The sequence below is a fragment of the Phyllopteryx taeniolatus genome, chromosome 1 (genome assembly GCF_024500385.1).
Source record: "Phyllopteryx taeniolatus isolate TA_2022b chromosome 1, UOR_Ptae_1.2, whole genome shotgun sequence".
In the NCBI taxonomy this organism is placed as follows: domain Eukaryota; kingdom Metazoa; phylum Chordata; class Actinopteri; order Syngnathiformes; family Syngnathidae; genus Phyllopteryx; species Phyllopteryx taeniolatus.
Window position 1 is genome coordinate 14542299 of NC_084502.1, and position 21603 is coordinate 14563901.

The following is a 21603-nucleotide window of genomic DNA, read 5'->3' on the forward strand; positions in this document are numbered from 1 at the left end:
GAATCCCCATCAGAAGACATCCTATCTACAGGTCCACATGGTCTTATTGCAGCTCTTAACTGAAAAGCACACATCCGAAACATGTCCTGCACTTGTCAAACATGCCTGCTATTTATGATTTCACTCTGGTCACGGCCTCTTTTCATGTTATCCCACTCTTCTAGAGGAGATAACCCCCCAAAGGAATTTATACCAACCTGGCGCAAATGATTTGGTGGCTGAAAGGTCAGGGTCACTGAGACCTCACATTGGTACTATTCTCTTGAACATATCTCCAGAATGCTTGAGGGCCATTGTCTTTCGCAACGTCGCTCCTCTAAAGACTTTTTTTTTTTTTAAAGCTAGATTTACACAGCAGGGTTAAATTCCCAATTCTTACGTAATGCCTACTGTATAGCCGATTAATTTTGTCTATTTTCATTTATTTTCAAGTGACACGTCTGATATCACTGTGTTGACATTTACGGAAAACCAGCCACAACCTGCATGCACACGTGACCAAAATGCACAAGTGTCAACTTCAGTCAGCAACAACACAGATGTAGACTAAAATAAATGATCCAAAACCTTAGACAGCGTTGAGACGCCCTGGACTGACTCATCCCCTCCCTTGGTTTAAATCAAGATAATCTCAGCATTACTCCACTGACTGCCATCTGCAATAAATGTCCCTATTTCATTTATTTAATGGTCTGTGCCATATAGAGACCATATTCGATGGTCTCATGTTTTCACTGTGTGGCACGGTGGCCAACTGGTTAGCACACGGTTGTTAAACTCCTTTTAGTTCACGGGCCACATTTACCTCAATTAGAACTCAAGCGGGCCTAACCACAATATCTGTGGCTTAAAAACCCATAAATAACAGTTATTCCAAATTTTCCCCATTGTTGTGGTGCAAATAATTACAAGTACTTTCGGAAAATATTCACATTTATTCATTATTAGCTTGTTGCAAATTTTGTAATCATATGAGCAGTTTGAAATTTTTAACCAAAGATTATTTCAACAGTATTATGAGTCAGTGAGAATGCACCATTCAGTTGTGCATCCTTTGTAAATGTATACATAAAAATGTAAGTGCATGGAAAAAACAACAAGAAAGTTCCGCCAAACCAACCTCTTTTGAAGTGAAGCTTTTGACTTAAATTTTGGCATAGTCAATGTCTTAAAACATTTCAAACAGGAGGTTTTTCCCAGTGTGAACATGGCACACCATTTTCTATTAGTGTGTTCCTGAAACTAGGTATTGTTTGGCTACAAGTGCATCAATGTAATTTAAGTGTTGTCAGTGCACCTTCCAGTGGACAAAATTAGCAATAAGTTAATTTTATTGAAAAATAGCAGTTAATGTGTTCTCCATCCCCACGGGCCGGATCGGACCCACTGACGGGCCGGTTCTGGCCCGCGGGCCATATGTTTGACACCCCTCACTTAGCACATCTGCCTCACAGTTCTCACTGTAGATTTGCAACTAGTAATTTTTTTGTCGTTGGTATATGTGTGTATATGTCATCAATTACTGTATTCTAATGACAGAATGTTTCAGAGCTGTCTGTTTAAGCTGCAGTCTCGTTGGCAATAAATGTCTGGTTTTTATTAACATGAGGAAGTGGCATGATTCTCATCTGAGGATATCTGATTTTATGGATTTTTATTCCCTCTTTATGCTGCCATGATGCATACTTTGACACTTGAGGGGGTTGGTGTCTTGTTTAAAAATGTGAATTCTCTCAATTGGACTTTTATTTTACACTCTCACTATTCTCTCCCTATGTGAAGCCTGTGATTAGTGAACAGGTTTTCATCCATGCAATAAAAGGATCAGTGGCATTGGCACGCTTGTTTAGGATTAAAGGCCTCCTCTGTGTCTATGTAATCTGTTTGCTTCGTTCATTAACCTCTGGTCAAACGTCTGCTGCTGCTGTTTGCTTGGAGGTGGAATGTTCCAACACACCTCATCTTGAAGCCCTTCAGGCGCCGCTATTCACTTTTGTTTGCATCTTTTTTCCCCCCTCCCTCCGCTCTGTTCTTCTAATAGATTCATATAGGTACAGTAAATGCTTGATAAGTTTCCAAACTCTTGATTGACTTCTTTCATCATCAGGAGTAAGAGATTGCAGGACATACAGCAATAGCCTTTTAAAATGAAAATATTTTTCTCTGTCCAAAACAAGCATTTTCATAAAAGATTGTAAGACCTTTATTAAATTATGTGCAAATAATCATAAAACCGAAACACTAATGCCAAATGTCAATAAGTACTTTTGTTTTAGCAATCCGATTCCGAATATTTGCATCACATAAGTCAATATTGATGGAATCCTTCATACTGTGACAAATAAACAGGTGCATAACGGAACAAAATGGAACATGGCTGGTTTTGGGAGGGATCTTTTAGCCTTCCAATTGGCAGGGGTTTTTCACAGTGTGAGATCTGGTGAATTGATTCAATATGGGCCACACATTTTGCTGGAGGACTCTTCCTTTCAGTGGGGTCACAACAAAGGAGCCATTGTGACCCACTGTGCTACCGGCTTTACATAACGAAAGAGCCTTCATCGGCTTAATCCGTCTCAACTGAAGCAGTGTGGCTATTACTAGGTGGATTCTCATGGATGTACAGTACATACAATATAGTAGCATATTATTGTGGAAATGAATGGTTAGTCATTCATTTACTCACTCAATGTTGTTTTTTCTGACAGGGAAAAAAAAAAACGAGAGCTAAACAAGTTAGTAACACTGAGACAGGTAACATACGTACGTACAGTATATTTTGTCATATAGGGGAGGATTAGAGGACATGAGTGTGTCCTAGAAAATCCTCCAGCGGAAGAAGCTCGTCGTAATATGACTTGGAAGTTTCTCGATATGGTTGTGCCAGCCCGAACTTTGAACTTTTGATATCTGCATCATGATAATTATTTCTTTTTAATGTCACTTCCTACAGCAGTACCTCCATTTCATAAGTATTTCTTTATCGCATTCTGGCTCCAGCGTCTAACTCCCACCCCCACCCATATGATTTAGCCATTTTAAATTCAGTGTCCTTCAATTCATGCTGTGATATAGGTAATAGGATAGTTTTTGCCTATGCTGATTCGATGCACAGGAAAATAAAATATGCTCTTTTTTTTTTTTTTTTTAATAAAATTTACAAGAACACATTAACCTGAATGTGAATAAGGGCCTAAAGTTGGGTTAAAATGAATTCTTCCACCTTCACATCCTGCAATTTCCTCCAAGTTAATCTCTGGTTTCATGTGCTGTTTTTCTGAACTTTGGGGCAGCATCCACCCACCTAGTGTGGTTCACCGGACCATTCTAAGTGTGCTGAACCGGGGTTGTGAAACATTCTCTAATGTTTCCATTTCATGTACCAGCAATGGATGTGACCCATTCACATGTTAGAGTTCATCGGACACCCTAACTCTTACTTACAGGCACACTGCAGAAAAGATGTCTCCTACATTTTTTTCCCCAGCGTGTTCTTGAGTTCATGTCCACATGCACCACCCCTGTCAGAAGAGGACATGTGAGAAGATATGGTAGTCTCCCAGGCATAGCTGCACTGCGTATTAAAATATTCAAAAGATGCAGAGCAATTATCTAAAAGGCTTTAGTTTGCCCTCTTTTGTCATTTAGGATATTGTGCCCTTAAGTTATGTTATAGTGTTTTATGTCCTCTGTGTGTTCATGTTTTAGAGAACGCACCGGCCTGTGCATCCCATGGGTGCCAGTTCCACTGCGCTGTGACTCACGATGGACCCAAGTGCTACTGTGGCAACGGCTATGAGGTGGCCACAGACGGAAAGACATGTAAAGGTGAGTGGCCATTTTTGTTTGGCGGCAGTGCTTATCGAAATATTTAAACCTTACATGCTTTTCATTTAGTATGGTCCAAGTCCCAATTGAAGGATTATCCTCATAGCGATTGTCTGTATCAAATTATGAACTGCAGATCTTTTCAAAATGTATTAGCGTAAAAGTCTGTCTGACATTAATAAATGGATATTTAATCATTACTGAATGTTTCAGAGAATAGGGAACATGTATTTTTTTTGTTTTACACCACTTATTTATGATTATTTTGCTACATTGCAGATACTTGACTCCTGTGCGTTATATATATTTCTTATGCTGTTTTACTCTTTTCAAATGTGGTAGTAACGGACAGTTCTCAAAACTGTTTAAAGATCCATACACTGTTACCACTGTCCCATGTAAAATACACACATACAGTATATGGCGTTATTCAGTTTCAAAGTTTTACGATTTCCAATTCCCTACCATTATCATCATTTACCTTGATTTAACACACACTGGTACATCTAAAATCCATTTGAGTAAACGAGTCGAATTTAACTCGCAACCACCTCAGTGTATACAAACTTTGCAGCACTTGTACAAAAGAATAACATTTGGAGATATTTTCATTTTCAATTTTTGGTCACTTTAGGATGAGTCATTTAATTTCAGGGTAAAAGAATTACATTTTTTTTTTAAATTGCTGTCAAATGTCAAAACAGGTCTAATTTGACTAGAACTGTATGTAAGGGTTTAGCGTAGCCTATTTGTCTTTGTAATAATGACCATCACATCCCTCTCCTGGCAGATTTCAATGAGTGCAGTGTGTATGGGACATGCAGTCAGACGTGCAAAAACACTGAGGGCTCCTACCTCTGCAGCTGTGTTGAGGGCTACCTGCTGCAGCCAGACAATCGCTCCTGCAAAGCCAAAAATGGTGAGACTTGCCATTTCATTTCTGCCCCTGCTTCAGTGCGTTCCTTCCTCTTACAGCCGCTCCTTTCTCCTCACCATCCCTAGAGCCGGTAGAACGTCTTCCTATGCTCTTGATTGCAAACCTGCACGACATCCGCTGCACTTCACTGAGTGGCTCCACGTCCCGGCTGCCCTCCATTGCCACCAAGCAGACCATGGCGATGGACTTCATCTATGCCGAGGAGACCGTCTGCTGGATCGATGTGGGGGAAACACCGGCAGCCACGCAGCTGAAATGCGCCAGAATCCCTGACCTCAAAACGGTCACCGACATCCGCACCATTAACATTTCCATCACCCTGCACCGTGAGTAGTGCTGTTGACACAATAAGGAAACACTTCTGTTTCTATTACAGATTGTTGGAGTGAGGCTTTTGTTTTGTCTTGTTTTTTTTGTTTTGTTTTTTTTAACCCTAAATTCTGTTTCTTGATCTTTATTATAATCAAAATTTGATACTCCTAATAATGGTTACTCACCGCTCACTTATGTTCATTGTGGCACAGTAGTTGGAGTCACTGCTCTAAGTAATGCACAAATGTAACTACTTACTTAGTTGAACTACACACTTATTCTAAAGCTATACTGGCAATATCAATGTGATGCGGATCTTATTGTTTGGGACATGCTAACATGCCACAGGTTGAACAATTTAGCACTTTTCCAAAACTTTTGCTTTTTCACCATTCAAGGCCACCATACTATCAAAGTAACTGAGAGTTGTGGACACATTGACGCAGACTGAACTCTCAATCAATCAATGCAAAATTTTGTGATGAGAGCTGAGGGCACCAATGAAAAATGGTCAAATTTCAATTTCTCACGAAAAAACAAATCTGAGCTGCTCATTGTAGCACTACAGGACCAAACAGAATATGCTGAGTCCTGCTTTATTTTTCTGACAGTTGGTCTTTGAAGAGAGAGAATGTACTGACACATTACTAAATCATCTAGCTAATCGCTTTGTAGCTGATTTATGGTTCTATGATATTGCTGCCAGCGTGTCGTTAGGCATTAATTTTTCAAACATGCAACAGCGGGCTCCTTTATTTACAGTATATTGATTCATGCACTGGGTACATTGGTGCTGAAATAAAGAATGCCTGCTGTTATCCTTTTAAAGTGCGTTTCACTGCAATGTACACGATCCTCCATATTTTTTTATTCTATTGATCCGATGGTTTTAGCTACTAGATTTTCTAGTAAAAGTTCTGTTTGCTTTCCCTCCAATGCGATTTCCTGAAAGAAATGCAATGGCGACAAAACTGCAAACAATGATAAAGTGAAATGCCTTGTCTGTGGAAACGCATGCACATGCCCGCACAAACACACGCGCACACACACGCGCGCGCGCATGCACACACTCACACGCACGCACACTCACTCACATTGCTATCTATTTTCCTACACTTACAAACAGTTTTTTCTTGTCTCGCTGGGAGAGCTGTTAATCTTGGCCTAGAAATGTAGACAGAGGGTAAAACAAATCAAGGGTGTAGGCTCATGTGTGGAGTGTTCCGTTGATATGGTATGGAAGTGCAGTTGTAGGGAAAACGAGTAGAGGTGATGGGTGTGTCCAACCCAGGACCTGAACCCTGTGTCATGATTAGAGGTATCCAGATAGCCACCGTCAATGATGTTTGAGAAGCTGATAAATGCGTTGAAGGGTTTATGGGATCTAAGCTCAAGGGAGGACAATAGAGGAACTGAACCAATGATGAAATAATACATTCTGCCACTGGCAAATGTGAGCCTGAACAGTCCTTGCATTCCTGAAGCTGTCTTAGGTCCTGTCCAGTCAGGTCATGCACGCACACACATACTGACCCAAATACCTTTGAGTCATCGGCGCAGTACTTGGTAACATATTACCTTTTACTTTATCTTCATGTGCAACTCTTAAATGATGACTTGTGACAGTAGCAGGCATCTTGTGAGGTCACAAGTCAGCAAAATCGCCTCACACTCTGCGTTGGAATATGGCTTCATGCAGTAATCTATTGTCACCGCGTTATTCCAGTGGGCCTCGACTGCACGTTGTGGATGACATGTCAACAGGCTTCCCCTCTTGAGAAAGATTCGGATTCATGAGTTGCAGTGGAGGAGCTATAAAACAATCATCTGACTTCTTTGCTGAATACTCACTTGTCCTCCATGTAGATATACTGTACATCTTGTTTCATAATTGTAAACAGTAGGTCTATTTATTATATATTTTTGACATTTTGAACAACACACCTTAGTACCTCTGCTGCTGACTCATATTTACTGCCCAGACATGTCATGCTGATAAGCATTTCAGTTAGGTCCCTCTCTAAAACGAGTGGTGGGCAGAACTAGGGGGATGGCTTTAGAGTGACGTGGTTAAGTTAGAGCTCAGGAGGTTGGCAGTTTGAAGCACGGTTCGCACACAAGTTGATTTATCGCTTTAGAGCTTTGGAGAGCATGACAGATGACTAGACTGGAAGTTCCAGATGTAGCGAGCTCGTCAGCGTGTCTGGGAAGATAAAAGGGGTGCAGAGCCTGCCAATCCCATCCTCTCCACCCTGTGAGCAGAACTCCACAGCAGGTTCCATCACTTCACATTGTGTCCTGCTGTTCATCATTCAGTCACTAGGCCTTTCTTCTTACCTTTTGTTGTAAGGCATCAGAGTAAATGCAATTCAAAGTGTGTCCTAAGCTTCTTTTCTTCAGCTTTCAGCTATACTTGGGTTCAGGTTAGAGCTGCAATGATTAATCGTCAACGAATCGATTATCGCAAATTAATCTAATGAATTTTGATAGTCGATTAATCGTTTAAAGACTTTGTTTAACTTTTTCAGACTCTCAACAGTAAATATTAATAATGATATTTATTAATATAATTGGGGCAACCATGGCCACCGTGGTTCAAGTCACCAACCGGCAGAAGAATGTGAGCAAACAAAAAACCCGCTGCATGGCAGAGCTTGAGAGGATGCGGAAATGTACCATCCACCACCAACATGGGTTAAAAATGCAGGGGAAAGGTTTTGTGTGCATGTGTTCACGACGAATAAAGATTCTTCTTCTATAATAATAATATTATAATAAAGCAGTAAATATTAATAATCATACCTATTATAATAATAAAGCAGACCTATTATCAAAACAGGACATTTGCAAACATCTTGTACTTGGGGGGGAATTATGCTAGACCTGACCCCGCTTCTTGGGTTGGTCTATTTATTTATTTTCCTCATGTTTTTTACAGCTAGTGTCCCATTATTGAATCATTTTTTTCCCCACTGTTTCTTCTTTTTGTTTTTCTGTCACTCCCCTTTAAAATGTTGTTCTGTCCGACGGAACTTTTCAATTAATATATATAAGAATACAAAGAACCACAGTGGCAATTTATACCTCTGTTAAAAACTGTTCCAGCATAAAAGAGAGACAGATTCTAACTTCTGCTTGACCAAACAGCCGAAGACGACAAAAAAAAAAAAGGGGGGGGGGAAATGATCAACATTTTGCCCTATTTTCAGACATGTTACAGACCCATCCAGTTAACTGAATCCTAAACAATTTATGTTTCTGCATTTTCTCTAGTCAATTTGAAATAATGTCCTCTTTTTGAATAAAGGGATAGAAATTTTGAAAACATTTTTAATCTGATTCATCGATTAGTTGAAAAAATATAATCGACAGAGTTATCAATTATCCAAATAATCGTTAGTTGTTGCCGTAGTTCAGGTAAATGATAGGGAATTCTGCAAAGGGTGGCTGATTAAAACATTTCAGTATGTGTGTGAGTATGCAAACAGTAAGAAATCAGCTCAGTTCGTTGTAGTGACACTCTTTAGCCTTTGCATGTTATAAAACTGGTTTAAAAAAGTCAACACGTAAGATCCCCTCAGTTGGTAAAACGTTTGGCACGTTAGTCCGCGGCGAGGACTGTGAGAGTGCACGGTGGCTCCATGTGGCGAGAGGGTGGAATCTTCCAACAAACTCCGTACTTATCAAGCGCTGAATGAAGAAAGATGTCAAATGACAAAATGGCTTTCCGGAATTGTAGGTTGTTTTTCAACTGAGTATAGGGTTGTGCAACAGCCTCTGTGTAGGAGTCTAATCAATGCTGGGGGGGGTTTTAGAGCGATATTGGCTCAAAATTGGTACTGTTGGGAGTATCATTATCCCTCTTAGCTTCATGACAAACCTTTTCTGTCAAAACCGTATTTTTAGTGTGTGTTTTTTTCAAAACGTACTATTTTGTCCCCCCCCGCCCCCTTTCAGCTTGTGTGTTTTCATTTATCTCCCTTTTAGACTGGAAGACTCTGCTTTTGTAGACAGCCCTGAATTATTTCTGGTTGGAGATGCGCCGTCATTTCCAATGTTCTCGTCATAAATTCATTTCGGCCCGGCATGTGTTTACTTCAGATGACATGACTTTATGCCACCCCCTGTCAATATTTTCATTCTCCTCTATTCCGCCTTTATAGTAACCTAAGCATGCTAGAGTCCTCGGTGGGATTCGCCACTTGAAGCTATGCATGATTGTTTTTTGGGGGGGGTGGGGGAGGAAGGGGATTTATACATTAGGCCCAGATGTGTATGTATGGGCTCTGCTGTAGAACATGCGTGTGCTGCTGTTGAATTCACCTTTGACATGCTGACTGCAGCATTCCTGTAGATGCTCGTCAAATAAAGGATGTCAAAGTTGTTCCTTTGTACTGAGTTTGTGTGATTGTGCAGTGCTTTGAAAACAAGTGATGGCAGCTGTTAAAATACGAAGTAACATTTGTCTCCCTCTTCATTGGGGGAAGTTCGTGTTGGGGTGATTCTCACCGAAAGTCAGAGTTTTAGCATAATTTTAGCTGAGTCTTAGTTTTGCATAGAAGGTTCCTCTTTCTTGCAAGATGAAGTCAGCTTTGTAAGCAGTGTGGCTGATAAATTTCCTTTTTGAAAAAGGGTGTGATCCTTGTAAAGCCAAGCTAATTTTTACAGTGTCACATGCTCCATCAAACAAAAGAATGACGGACTGTTGGACATAATGTTGCTTCAACTTACTTTCATTCATTCATTACGATACGTGAGTCATGTACAGTAGTTTAACCATAATCTAGTTAACCCTAAACATGGTGACAGAACAGGTCCTGGGTCAGTTTTTATTGCCTCTTTAACAGCCAAAGCAGAATGCTGCCAGTGCAGTACTGTACATGATACTGTATATATTTTTTGGGTCTCAGAAGCAAATTCTACTCTAATATGTTGTGGGCTGGAAGACTTTGGGACAGTGACTAGTATAGACCAAGTGAGTGTTTCTGTAATCTGTCTTCATAGGTTTGAAGGAGAAACAACTTTTTGTTTGTGCTGTATAAACAACAAGACATTAAACCAAATTCCTGCCACATTCCTACACGTCAGCTTGCTCAAGATTAAGAGCAAAACTAGTAAATGCTTTGCGAGTCTGTAGTCACTATGATTAATTGCAAATTATTATTTTTATCCTGATAAATAGCAGTGGAAACTATTAACTTAAGCAACAAAGAATTGATTTGCGGTGAAACTGAGGGAGTCATTTTGTTTTGTGTCTTTATGAATGTAACTTGCTTCGTTTGCATGAACGATAAGTTTTGCTGATGGACTCAAACGTTTTCTAAGAAGTGATCATACTTGGGGAGTCAATACTCACAAAGTGACAGGTTGTCCAGCCATTGATGTTCAATTACTTCAGTTTTAGTACTTAATGGTTCTGTGCTGTCTTCTTTTACACCCCTTCAGATGTGGAACAGATGGCAATTGACTGGCTGACCGGAAACTTCTACTTTGTGGATGATGTGGACGACTGGGTGTTTGTCTGCAACAAGAATGGCCAGACATGTGTGACCCTGCTGGACCAAGAACTGTACAACCCGAAAGGCATCGCCTTGGACCCAGCGATGGGGTGTGTGCCTCCTTTCTCATGCCCTTGACGTTACCTCTCACTGTCTATTATAGCAACACTGTCGAAGAAAATGCTGTCATATGATAAGCAAAGTGCTGATCCAACATGTTTTTGGATCAAGTGACACAAGTTCCTTTTTTGAAAGTGTCACTTCCTAATTTTTATCCTCCTGAAAATCCTCACTTCCTTTTTGTTCCCTTATTTTTTTGATGAAATCCTCATTTCTTGTCTTGCGCTGCAGAAAAGTCTTCTTTACGGACTATGGGTCCACGCCGAGGGTGGAACGTTGCGACATGGACGGTCAGAACCGCACAAAGCTGGTGGACAGTAAGATAGTCTTTCCGCATGGCATCACTCTGGACTTGGTCAACCGGCTGGTGTACTGGGCTGATGCCTACCTGGACTACATTGAAGTGGTGGACTATGAGGGCAAGAACAGACACACCATCATTCAGGGCCTGCTGGTGAGATTTGAATGATCATCCAACAATAGAACACGGATTCACTCCCTTTATACTGTGGAACTAAGCACAAATGGTCATCAGTCCCACCCACACTCCCTTAACTGATTCATTAAAACCCTCCTTTAATAGCATAAAAAGCCAGTTTTTCCTAGTCATAGTACATTTTTTCATCTTTTCATCTTCTGAAACCTACAGTTCTTTTGTCTTTTGTGCATTTAACGAAAAGGCTTTACCCGAATGGAGAAGTCTTTTTTTATTGCTTTGATTGATACAACTTAAGAGTGTGTGATTTTCCTGCCTAATGCCTCCCTAAACATATTAGTCTGGCTCTAGTGAAGCTTGGCTCAAACCCGTAGTGGTGTAATGGTCTTAATGAAATCAGGATTGCAGTGGAGGGAGAGTGGGAAGGAGGCGGTGCGTGCACGTGTGCGCGCGTGTATTTGTGTGTGTGTGTGTGCGTGCGTGTGTGTTTAGAGCGGCAGGGGTGGGAGTGAGGACGAGGGCTCGTACGTTGCACTTTGCAACAGAACAGAGCTGCATAGAAACAAACTAACGCTAATATAAGTAGAATGACACCAAGACCAGACCTCCAGCAAGGCCTATGAGTGCTAATTTGGGTCAACATTAATCTGCACATATTTATGAATACATACCTTCTGTATGATTTATCATGAAAAGTCATGTATTATTCACCGATAACTCCTGTTTTGCAGTATTAACAATGAACAGTACATATTGATTTTAATGTAATGCTTTTTTTTTTATGGAGCCCATTCCGCACATCACAACCCTCAGATTTAGCCAAAATTAGTACAAATAATTTTTTTGGGCTGCCTCTTTTTGCACTTCAAAATTGTTAACACGTGATTGCACAACAGATTTGTCACACAAAATGAACTACTATACTAAAATGTATATACAGTAAGCGATATCCTTTCTTTGATCGCTTATTATTATTGCATTTCAGATTGAGCACCTATATGGGCTGACTGTCTTTGAGAACTACCTGTACGCCACCAACTCGGACGAAGGCAACCTCAACCCCAAGACCAGTGTGATCCGAGTGAACCGCTTCAACAGTTCCGACTTCCAGGTGGTGACGCGGGTTGACCGCGGTGCCGCGCTGCACGTGTACCACCAGCGACGCCAACCTCGGGGTATCCCTGTCTATAATGCTCAGTTTTTTTCAATGATATAGCTACAATATGTATAACTGTTGTGTTATATATACTCTTTTCAAAGTGCGTAGCCATGCATGTGCCTTGGATCAGTTTGGTAAGGCTGGAGGTTGTTCTGACATCTGTCTGCTGGGCAACAGCCACAAGACGCGCACCTGCCGTTGCCGATTTGGCTTCAGCCTGGGCAATGACGGCAAGTCTTGCAAAAGTGAGTGACTATGTTCATCTTAATTGTACCCCTTGTTTACATTTTGGTGATGGTGGTTACAAATGTTTTTTCATCTCTAGAACCAGACCACGAGTTGTTCTTGGTGTACGGTAAGGGTCGCCCTGGGATCATCAGGGGGATGGATATGAATGCTAAGGTACCGGACGAGTACATGATCCCCATTGAGAACCTCATGAACCCCCGAGCTTTGGATTTTCACGCCGCCAGTGAATTCATCTACTTTGCTGACGCTACCAGCTACATTATTGGTCGACAGAAGATAGACGGGACAGAGAGAGACACCATATTAAAAGACGGTAAGAATTTCAAATGCACATCGGGACAAAAGCATTCAGACACGCCTCTTCTGCTGCATTTGAGGCTGGTGATTAGATTGGAAATATGACTAGGGAGCTTATGAGGTCAGACCACAAAACGCTACAGTCAAATGTGAGCAAAAAACATGGCTGACGACCATGTTAAGCTAGTATTTGATTTGTTGCTGGCTCTGTAACTTTGTCAGCATTCCTGACTTTAAGCCTCATCATTTTACCAGCCTTGATCCTTTGTTTAAATATTATTGAATTTGAAATTCACGAAAGAGGCTGTAGCGATCATAGCTACAGTATACACTAATTTTCATGCAGAACGGACAGGCTATGTATAATGTAACCAGCACATACAAATAATGTACATTTATATCATGTTTTTTTGTTTCTGTGGCCCCTGCTATTGTCACTAGGAACTTTGAGCACTGTCCCAGTTGCCCTTTTCTAGTCTGGGGGGGGTCGGAAATATATTTTTTTTTGTAATACAGCATTAATCAATACAGGGGCTATTTTAATGGAAGGTTTTCAGGAAGCTCCTTGCATGACTGTGTCCCAGTGCACAAAACAAGGTCCATAAATGCATGCTCAGGTGACTTTGGTGTCAACGAACTTTGCTGGCCAGCACACACCCCTCACCTGCTAGCTGGTGTAGCAACATATAATGCTGCTTTGCATCATAGTTTAATACATTTTTCAAAGCGCTTTACATTGCATATTTCAGGGATCCACACAGTGGGGGGGCTGGCAGTAGACTGGATGGGAGGTAATCTGTACTGGACCGATGACGGGCCTAAGAAGACTATCAGTGTTGCCAGACTTGAAAAGGCTTCTCAGACGCACAAGACTCTCATAGAGGGCAAGATGAGCCACCCGCGTGCCATTGTGTTGGACCCCCAAAATGGGTGAGCCACTTGTCTAATGGTCATTAAAGGAATTTGGAAATGGAGTGCCAGCACACATGGCTTTTGATTGGAATTTTCCCTCACCTTCTTCCAGGTGGATGTACTGGACCGACTGGGAGGAGGATCCCACTGAGAGTAATAGGGGAAAGATCAAAAAAGCTTGGATGGATGGATCCCATCATCAAGTGATTCTGACTAGCAAGACAGTGCTTTGGCCCAATGGCTTGAGTCTGGACATTCCTCAGGGTATACTATACTGGGTTGACGCCTATTATGACCGTATTGAGATGGTTTACCTCAACACGACCGAACGGAAGGTTGGTTTTACTTGAGAATACAGTATAATCTCAATATTCTTTTTTCCGTCAACGTCATACATGTTTATGAAAGTGATATCTTCCTCTGGTTCCTCAATTAAAAGGTGGTGTATGAGGGGCAGGAGCTGAACCACGCCTTTGGTTTGTGTCACTATAAACAATTTCTCTTTTGGAATGAGTACCGTGGAGGTAGCATCTACAAACTGGACCAAGTCACGAAGACAGTCACGCTTCTTCGAAATGAGAGGCCGCCTATCTTTGAGATTAGAGTGTATGACGCTCACCAGCAGCAAGGTACCTCAACACTCCTCACAGTAGTCAGTATTAACCATCTGATAGTACTCATGGCCAATTTCTATTATTTTCTTGCAAAGGCACCAATGTATGCAGGGTTATGAACGGGGGATGTAGCAGTCTTTGCCTTGCCATCCCTAATGGCAGGTCCTGTGGCTGTGCTGATGATCAAATCCTTGATGTGGATAACGTCACCTGTAAAGGTGAGACAGCACAGAGGATGAGTGGTTAGTGTTGTTGTCTCACAGTGAGAGGGTTCCAGGTTCAGTTTAAGTGTCGGCTTGAGCAGGGCTTCTCACTTAGGCAATCCAAGGAAATGTATTCATCACAAAAAGGAAAAAAAACAAAAACTTTGAAAGTACACGCATGGCAGTTTTTCAATCATAAAAGACCATTTCATTTTACATAAAAAATGTACAAAATAAAGGCCACAAAATTAGACCGTTGTCTGCAACCAGAGCACAAACTGGGGTTGAACGTGACAACTGCATGTATTAAAGTGTATACAACAGAACAAAAACTGTAAATTGATAAAAGCCCACACTTTCACTACATATCACACAATTGGTTATCCTCAATGTACAAAAATACCCCTTTTTTAAACCCAGCTTTGCCATCTTGAGGAAACCAGACTGTTGCACATTGCCTTTCAATATAAACACAATTTTCAAGATAAAAAGATGTGCAGCACATCAAATAGTTTTTTCTCGCTGTCTGTGACTCACACAGAACAAACAGCGTCCGATCCTGTTCCTTACACCAAAAACATACTTTTTCAGTCCTGTGTGTGACAGGTGTTACCGATGTACTGTATCCCAAATCAGCTGAGACAGGCTCATGCTCTCGACCGAGGATAGTATCGAAAAAGAATGGTTTCTTGGAATTTTTCATCAAAGCTCAACGTGGACTTTAATGGGAAATTAATCACTCAGGAGGGGTGGAGTCTGTTAAAGTGTTTTAAACCCAGGTTTCCATCCACAAACTACACTATACAATATAGTTTTACAGTGGAGCTGCCAGATCTGGGGGATGGAATCTTCAAATGTTATTGCAACTTTAAGGTGGACTGAATCCACCAGTAGGCTATTGTGTGGAACTGTGGTCTCAATGGGCCATCTGTTTCTGCTCCTTTCCCTGATCCCATCTCGCAGCCAACCCCTCCTACGTGCCCCCGCCGCAATGCCAGCCCGGGGAGTTTGCCTGCAAGAACAACCGCTGCATCCAAGAGCGCTGGAAGTGTGACGGGGACAACGATTGTCTGGACAACAGTGACGAGGCCCCTGAGCTTTGCCGTAAGTTTTCCATGCCTCCATCTTGGTTACTCGGCAACGCAGAAATAAACACAGTGTTGTTTGAGGCACTTTGCTAATGCAAACCAATGAAAGCACAAACCGGAGCATCCAAGACTCTCCTTCAAGCACCCTTATGTGCATACAATGTCATTTGCAACTTTTCATCTCATCAGGCAGCATGTATTTGTCTTGGATGTTTTTCATTTTCACAGTAAAGTCTCATATGTAAAGAGTTGCTTGATTTTTTATTTTTTTTTCTCCCACACCAAAATGGTCAACACACTGCTCACAAAAAATTTGGGATGGGAATTTAGGCTTCACGTTTGATCCATGAAAAGTTCCAAAGACATCGACTTATGTGCTGTTTTGTGACTCTCTTTTGCACCTTACCGAATACACTATGGGACACTCTAGGCTCAGTGGCCATTTCCATCTGAGAAAATTCTGTTTGGAGTTTAGCAATAGCGAAGCACTGTTGGTCAATTGTTAAATGTCTTCTTGGTCTCATAGGGCTTGATTTACTAAAGGTTTGGACATGCAAAAACAGGCACACATTTGATTGCTTATGCCAAAAGATGTGGAAGTTGGTCTACTAATTGGGGGCACCCAGGATTACTTCTGTCAAACAGGCACTATTGCCGTCGAGTACATTTAGTGCGTTGTGGGAGGAGTATTATGCCAATGAATCAAATTGAGCACCCAAAATGTGATTTATCAAACCCGTGTCGAATTGCGCTGGCTGATTTAAAATAGAGCTAGTGAAAGGGAGGTGCAAACCATCATACACAGTGATGTCAGCGTAGTGCAGGAAATTTGAGAAGCGACTGGAAGAACCTATTCGCTTGGGTAATTGTTTTTGAAATGCCAGAAACAAAATCCATTATTGAACAATGCAATTTTGGAGCTTCTGAATTACCTAAAGGATAACTTGGAGCCAGTCACAAGAAGGAGTCATGCCATATAACTGATGAGTCATTTCAGCGCACTGTGGCAATTGGTGTTGGCCCCTCCCAGGGCAGTTTTTATGGGTTTGCTATCCAAACGTTTTAAACGGATTGTTACGCATGATGGGCACATGAATCCAATTCTCGTGCACTCGGGATGCAGGATATTAAAAAAATTAAACATGGCTTTTATGCGCTTCTTCCCAAAATTATTGGAGTGACAGATGTCTTTTGTGTTACTCAGTAATGTGTTTCTTTCTCTCGTCCACTAACACTTCCAATTCCATCTCTTGAAACTTCATTTTGTTCTTGTGGTGCTCTCCCAAATTTTCCATGGTGAAAACCATCAGTGTTACCTAAAGTGCAAAGCCCCCTTTTAAACACAGCTGTCACCACCACTTTTACACCTGTTGCCAACACCACGCACAATCCCTTAGTGAGTCACCACACAATTCTGAGCACACGACTTGGGATCTTAGTAAATCAGGCCCATAATGTCAAAAATGTAAACAGCATGAAGAATACTCATTATAAATTTTTATTGAACCAGAAATCTATTGGTCGATTTGTGAATCAAGCGCATGTTGTAAATTTTGCCGTTTTCTTTTTTTTTTTTTTCTCTCCTTGTTAGAGAAAAACAAGTCGTGCAAAAAGTACTGAAATGTTGAACAATAGGACATGTGCATTCAAAAGACTAGCAAAGGTCAAAATAATACTTGGTTTTCTCAAATTGAAAAAGTTGAAAGTCCCTAATGTTTTGCAAGTAGTGGATCTGTAAACAGTGTGATGGATAAAAAACAAATTAACTCAATGATATGGCTGGTTTTACTCATGGTGCTCCTGATGTCTCCCACAAGACCAGCACACCTGTCCGGCAGACCGATTCAAATGCCAGAACAACCGCTGCATCCCTTTGCGGTGGCTGTGTGACGGCGATAATGACTGCGGCAACGATGAGGACGAATCAAACACCACATGCTCTGGTATGCTTCAAGTATACACCGCCTTTCAGTTTGCATTCGTCTGATTTGTCGGTGGCTATTGAAGTTCAACTTTATTTTGAAAAAGGGTGATAGACCATTGTAGCCCATGGCTAATTTCCACTTTAGTCCCTTTCCTAGTGGATCGTCCTTGAATAAAAAAAGTCATGATTGTAGAAACAAAACCTGATTAAATCACAACTAACAGTCAGAATTGAAGTGCAGTGTGAGATGTCAGCAGACATCAGTTTATGCAGTTTTATGGCTTAAGCTTTGATTATCCACTAAGCAGTTCTTCAGATGTTTAGAGAATGAGCTGAGGGATGGGAGTGAAGTTAGCAGTTTGTATCACATTCCATGAATGATGTTATTGGCTGAGAATTTGAATGCTTTGTGTGTGTTTTTTTTTTTAACAGTATAGCAAAGGTTTAGAACCAGGGGTATAAAAAAAACAACAACTTGGATTTGCCCATTTTCAGATGTATTTTTGTGGGGGTTTGTGGGGGTTTTGTAAGGGACCCCTTACAGAGCAGAAATAATCCCAAAGACTCCCCATAATCTTAACGGATTACCCATACTCTAGCTACCATGTGTACCCCTAAATGTCTTAGGAAAGTTGTTTTGAAGGGGAAAAAAAAAAAAAGTTTTTTTTTTTTTTTTTTAGAAAATCGTAGTAAGGTTATGATAATAAAGTTGTATTTTTATTTAGACATCACAATCAATGTTTGTTATAAAATATTTAAGATCCTAAAATCTGTGTATTTTGCTTCTCATGCATGCATGTTGAGCTACATATACAAACATTTGTTTTCCATTTTCTTAACTCCCAGCACGCACATGCCCTCCAAATCAATACCCTTGTGCCAGTGGTCGTTGCATCCCCATCTCCTGGACATGTGACCTGGATGACGACTGTGGAGACCGCTCAGACGAACCCGACTCATGTGGTGCGTCTGGACTGCATCACGTTGTTGTTGCGTTGGCTTGAATGGCGCAGAGACGAGAAATTCATTTCACACCGCTCCACTTCTTTCCTTATCCCTAGCCTATCCCACGTGTTTCCCCCTCACCCAGTTCACCTGCGCTAATGGTCGCTGCATCAACATCAACTGGCGCTGTGACAATGGTAAGCAACAACAAATCTCAGACCTTCTTCATTGAAGCTAACTCCTTGTATAACGGATAGATGTGTTTTGTGGGCGTGCTTCTGTACAGACAACGACTGTGGGGATAACAGCGATGAAGCCGGCTGCAGTCATTCCTGCTCCAGCGTGCAGTTTAAATGTAACAGCGGTCGCTGTATCCCAGAATACTGGACTTGTGATGGCGATAATGACTGTGGAGACTACAGTGACGAGACCCATGCCAACTGTACCAATCAAGGTAGAGAGCATGATGTGCCGGCCGGTTGTTGTTTTCACGTCATTTTTCAAAATGTTCCTTTTTGAATCATCATTTGTGACGTCATCATATCACACGAACCGTCAGCGCACCTCACTAGACCTCATTTCAGCTAGCATCAAAAGATGAACTCTCGCGTGTGTATTTTTCTGACGGAAGACAGTAGTAAGATAAGTAGAACGTCTAGTAAAAGTTACTGTGAAGAAAGCGGTCTCGCATTCAAAACAAAAAAGCTTTTAAGTGAACATTTTAGTGTAATGATAGTTGGAACAAGGAGATGATTGCCAGTAGTCATGTGGCTATGAGCTGTAATGTTGTTTTTGTCGGATGCTCTTCCTGTTTTTGTTCAACTAATGTTGACGTTGGTTTTCGTAAATGCTTATGACTGCTTAAAAAAAAAAAAAAATAAGACTGTGAAGGGCATCATAGACAAGTCTCTAAATACTGCTTACTGTTTATACATGATTCATATTAAATGAGTTAACTTCTGCTTGTACAATTTTGAAATGTCATGAAAACATTGGATTTAATAACATTAGTTTTATGAGAGTTTTATGTTGGAACATACTGTGTGGTACAATTAGAATTTGTTGTTTGCTTTGTTATGAAAGTCGACCAAATCAAAGTTCACCTAGCGCCGCAGTAGAGATTGAGGTCCAATGTGTGTTTCTGTTTGTGCCTGGCACACTGTCACATTGAAAATGTTCATCTTCCTTCACGCCACATTTCCCCTCTGATTGGCCTCGAGCTTCAGTTGATCGTTTTCGGCAAAATCCTCTTAGTGTCTCTGTTCAGGATGTGGTTATGTTCTGAGGTTAGCTAATAATTAGACTGTTTTGTGGTGCTGTGCAAATGACACAGATGTTTAACATTTTCAAATCTCTGTTCGCTGTCTTTGGAAGATTGGGTCTCTCTGGTTAACCGCTGTGACAGTATTATAGAAGAGTGTACACCGCTGTGCACTGTGTGTGTTCTGGTGTTTAATGTACTGCTTGATCCATGTGGAATCCCAGCCAAGTGCTGTCAAATCCCAGCAAGCAGAAAACAAGGCTCAGCATGACCTGCTGGCTAAATGAGCAGCCTGTACGCTATATGTTTGTAGCCTGCCCTCTTGAAACCATTACCACAAATGAAAAAGCAATACCACCGCATTCCCCCTGTCTGCATTAATGATGTTCTCTTCCGGAAGGCCCAAGTTGGCCTGCTGTATCTGTTCCAAATGTTGACCTTTGTCATGAGGGACAGACAGTGTGTCACCACCTCAGTGGTGCCCTTTATCCTCTTGTGACATCAATCGGAGAACTGTGTGTGCTGTTGTTGTTTGACCTGGCACCGGCATCAGGTTGTTCACCGCATCATATCAACACAATAATTAATTTCGAGAAAGCCCTGTTGTCTCTCTTACCAAGTGCATCCGCTTTGTCTGTCTATCATTTTACTAGCTTGTCTTACGAATGTATTCTTCAATGTTGTTATTGCTCAGCGTTGGTTTGCCAACGCTGAGCAGCATTTCACTACAACAACAACACTGATTGCTTCTCCTACATTTTATACAGGGCTCCAGATTAACTTTTTTACTTGGCCCCCAACTTAAAATTTTAGGAGCGCAAGCAGAAAATTTCGGAGTGCGCACTGTAAATCGACTTGCAAAATATATATTCACATTTCTCTCATTGTCACTTTACTACTGATATATACTTGGACAACAAATGCAGAAACGACAGTGTTTTAATTTCACATTTTATTGTGCAAATTTTTACTCAACATAAACATTAATTATCTTAAATTAGGGGTGTCAAACTCATTTTTGCCGTGGGCCACATTGTAGTTATAGTTTCCTTATATAGGGCCATTACTAACTCATTTAGAATGTAGGATTGCCCATATTATTACATATACGCTATAAATTTTCCAATATTAAATTTATTTTAAAAGGAATATTGGTAACAACAATAAAAGCTTGCAATATCTTCACATTTTTAAAAGTGCAGACAATTTGCAGTTTTAGTATTTTAGCAAGAAACAAGAAGTCGACACACGTGATTTGCTTTTGCGGGCCACATAAAATGATGCAGCAGGCCAGATTTGGCCCAGAGGCCTTGAGTTTAGCACCTGTGGCTTAAATACTAAAAATGTCAAATGAATGTCTAGGCCGGCCAGTTTTATCAGCAAATTCCGTGTTTGCCGCATGTTGTGGGTACCGATAGCAGAGGTTGCAGTTCATTTAATTTGTCTCCCTGAAGTACCTCACAATGGAGGTTCACTTCATATCTAAAATGGTATGACCCAGAGCGCCATGTGTTATGATTTCTGTTTAATAGTTTGTTGTTCATGTTGCACATCGAGTTACGTGGCTATGAGCGGTGGTTCGGCCTAACTTTCTTCTTTGACTCCCTCCCTCTTTGTCTCTCCAGCTACTCGTCCACCAGGTGGCTGCCACGTGGATGAGTTCCAGTGTCGCATGGATGGTTTGTGCATCCCCATGCGGTGGCGCTGTGACGGTGACACAGACTGCATGGACCTAAGTGACGAGAACAATTGCGAGGGTGTCACTCACATGTGTGACCCAGCTGTCAAGTTCAGTTGCAAGGATTCAGGTTAGAACATTC

The 21603-nt window shown here is 41.2% G+C and overlaps 1 protein-coding gene across 3 annotated transcripts in view; it reads left to right on the forward strand.

Moving 5' to 3' along the window:
- lrp1ab (low density lipoprotein receptor-related protein 1Ab) overlaps positions 1 to 21603 on the forward strand; it is a 108038-nt gene that overhangs the window by 39871 nt on the left and 46564 nt on the right. For all 3 annotated transcript variants that reach the window (XM_061774280.1, XM_061774259.1, XM_061774268.1), the window contains exons 4-21: positions 3709 to 3828; positions 4619 to 4747; positions 4831 to 5091; positions 10523 to 10685; positions 10927 to 11149; positions 12117 to 12306; positions 12392 to 12535; positions 12616 to 12852; positions 13586 to 13766; positions 13861 to 14083; positions 14188 to 14377; positions 14458 to 14580; positions 15529 to 15669; positions 17471 to 17596; positions 18424 to 18540; positions 18639 to 18719; positions 18809 to 18976; positions 21409 to 21591. In XM_061774280.1, the coding sequence (XP_061630264.1) occupies positions 3709 to 3828; positions 4619 to 4747; positions 4831 to 5091; positions 10523 to 10685; positions 10927 to 11149; positions 12117 to 12306; positions 12392 to 12535; positions 12616 to 12852; positions 13586 to 13766; positions 13861 to 14083; positions 14188 to 14377; positions 14458 to 14580; positions 15529 to 15669; positions 17471 to 17596; positions 18424 to 18540; positions 18639 to 18719; positions 18809 to 18976; positions 21409 to 21591 (3000 nt within the window). The remainder of the gene's footprint in view (positions 1 to 3708; positions 3829 to 4618; positions 4748 to 4830; positions 5092 to 10522; positions 10686 to 10926; positions 11150 to 12116; positions 12307 to 12391; positions 12536 to 12615; positions 12853 to 13585; positions 13767 to 13860; positions 14084 to 14187; positions 14378 to 14457; positions 14581 to 15528; positions 15670 to 17470; positions 17597 to 18423; positions 18541 to 18638; positions 18720 to 18808; positions 18977 to 21408; positions 21592 to 21603) is intronic.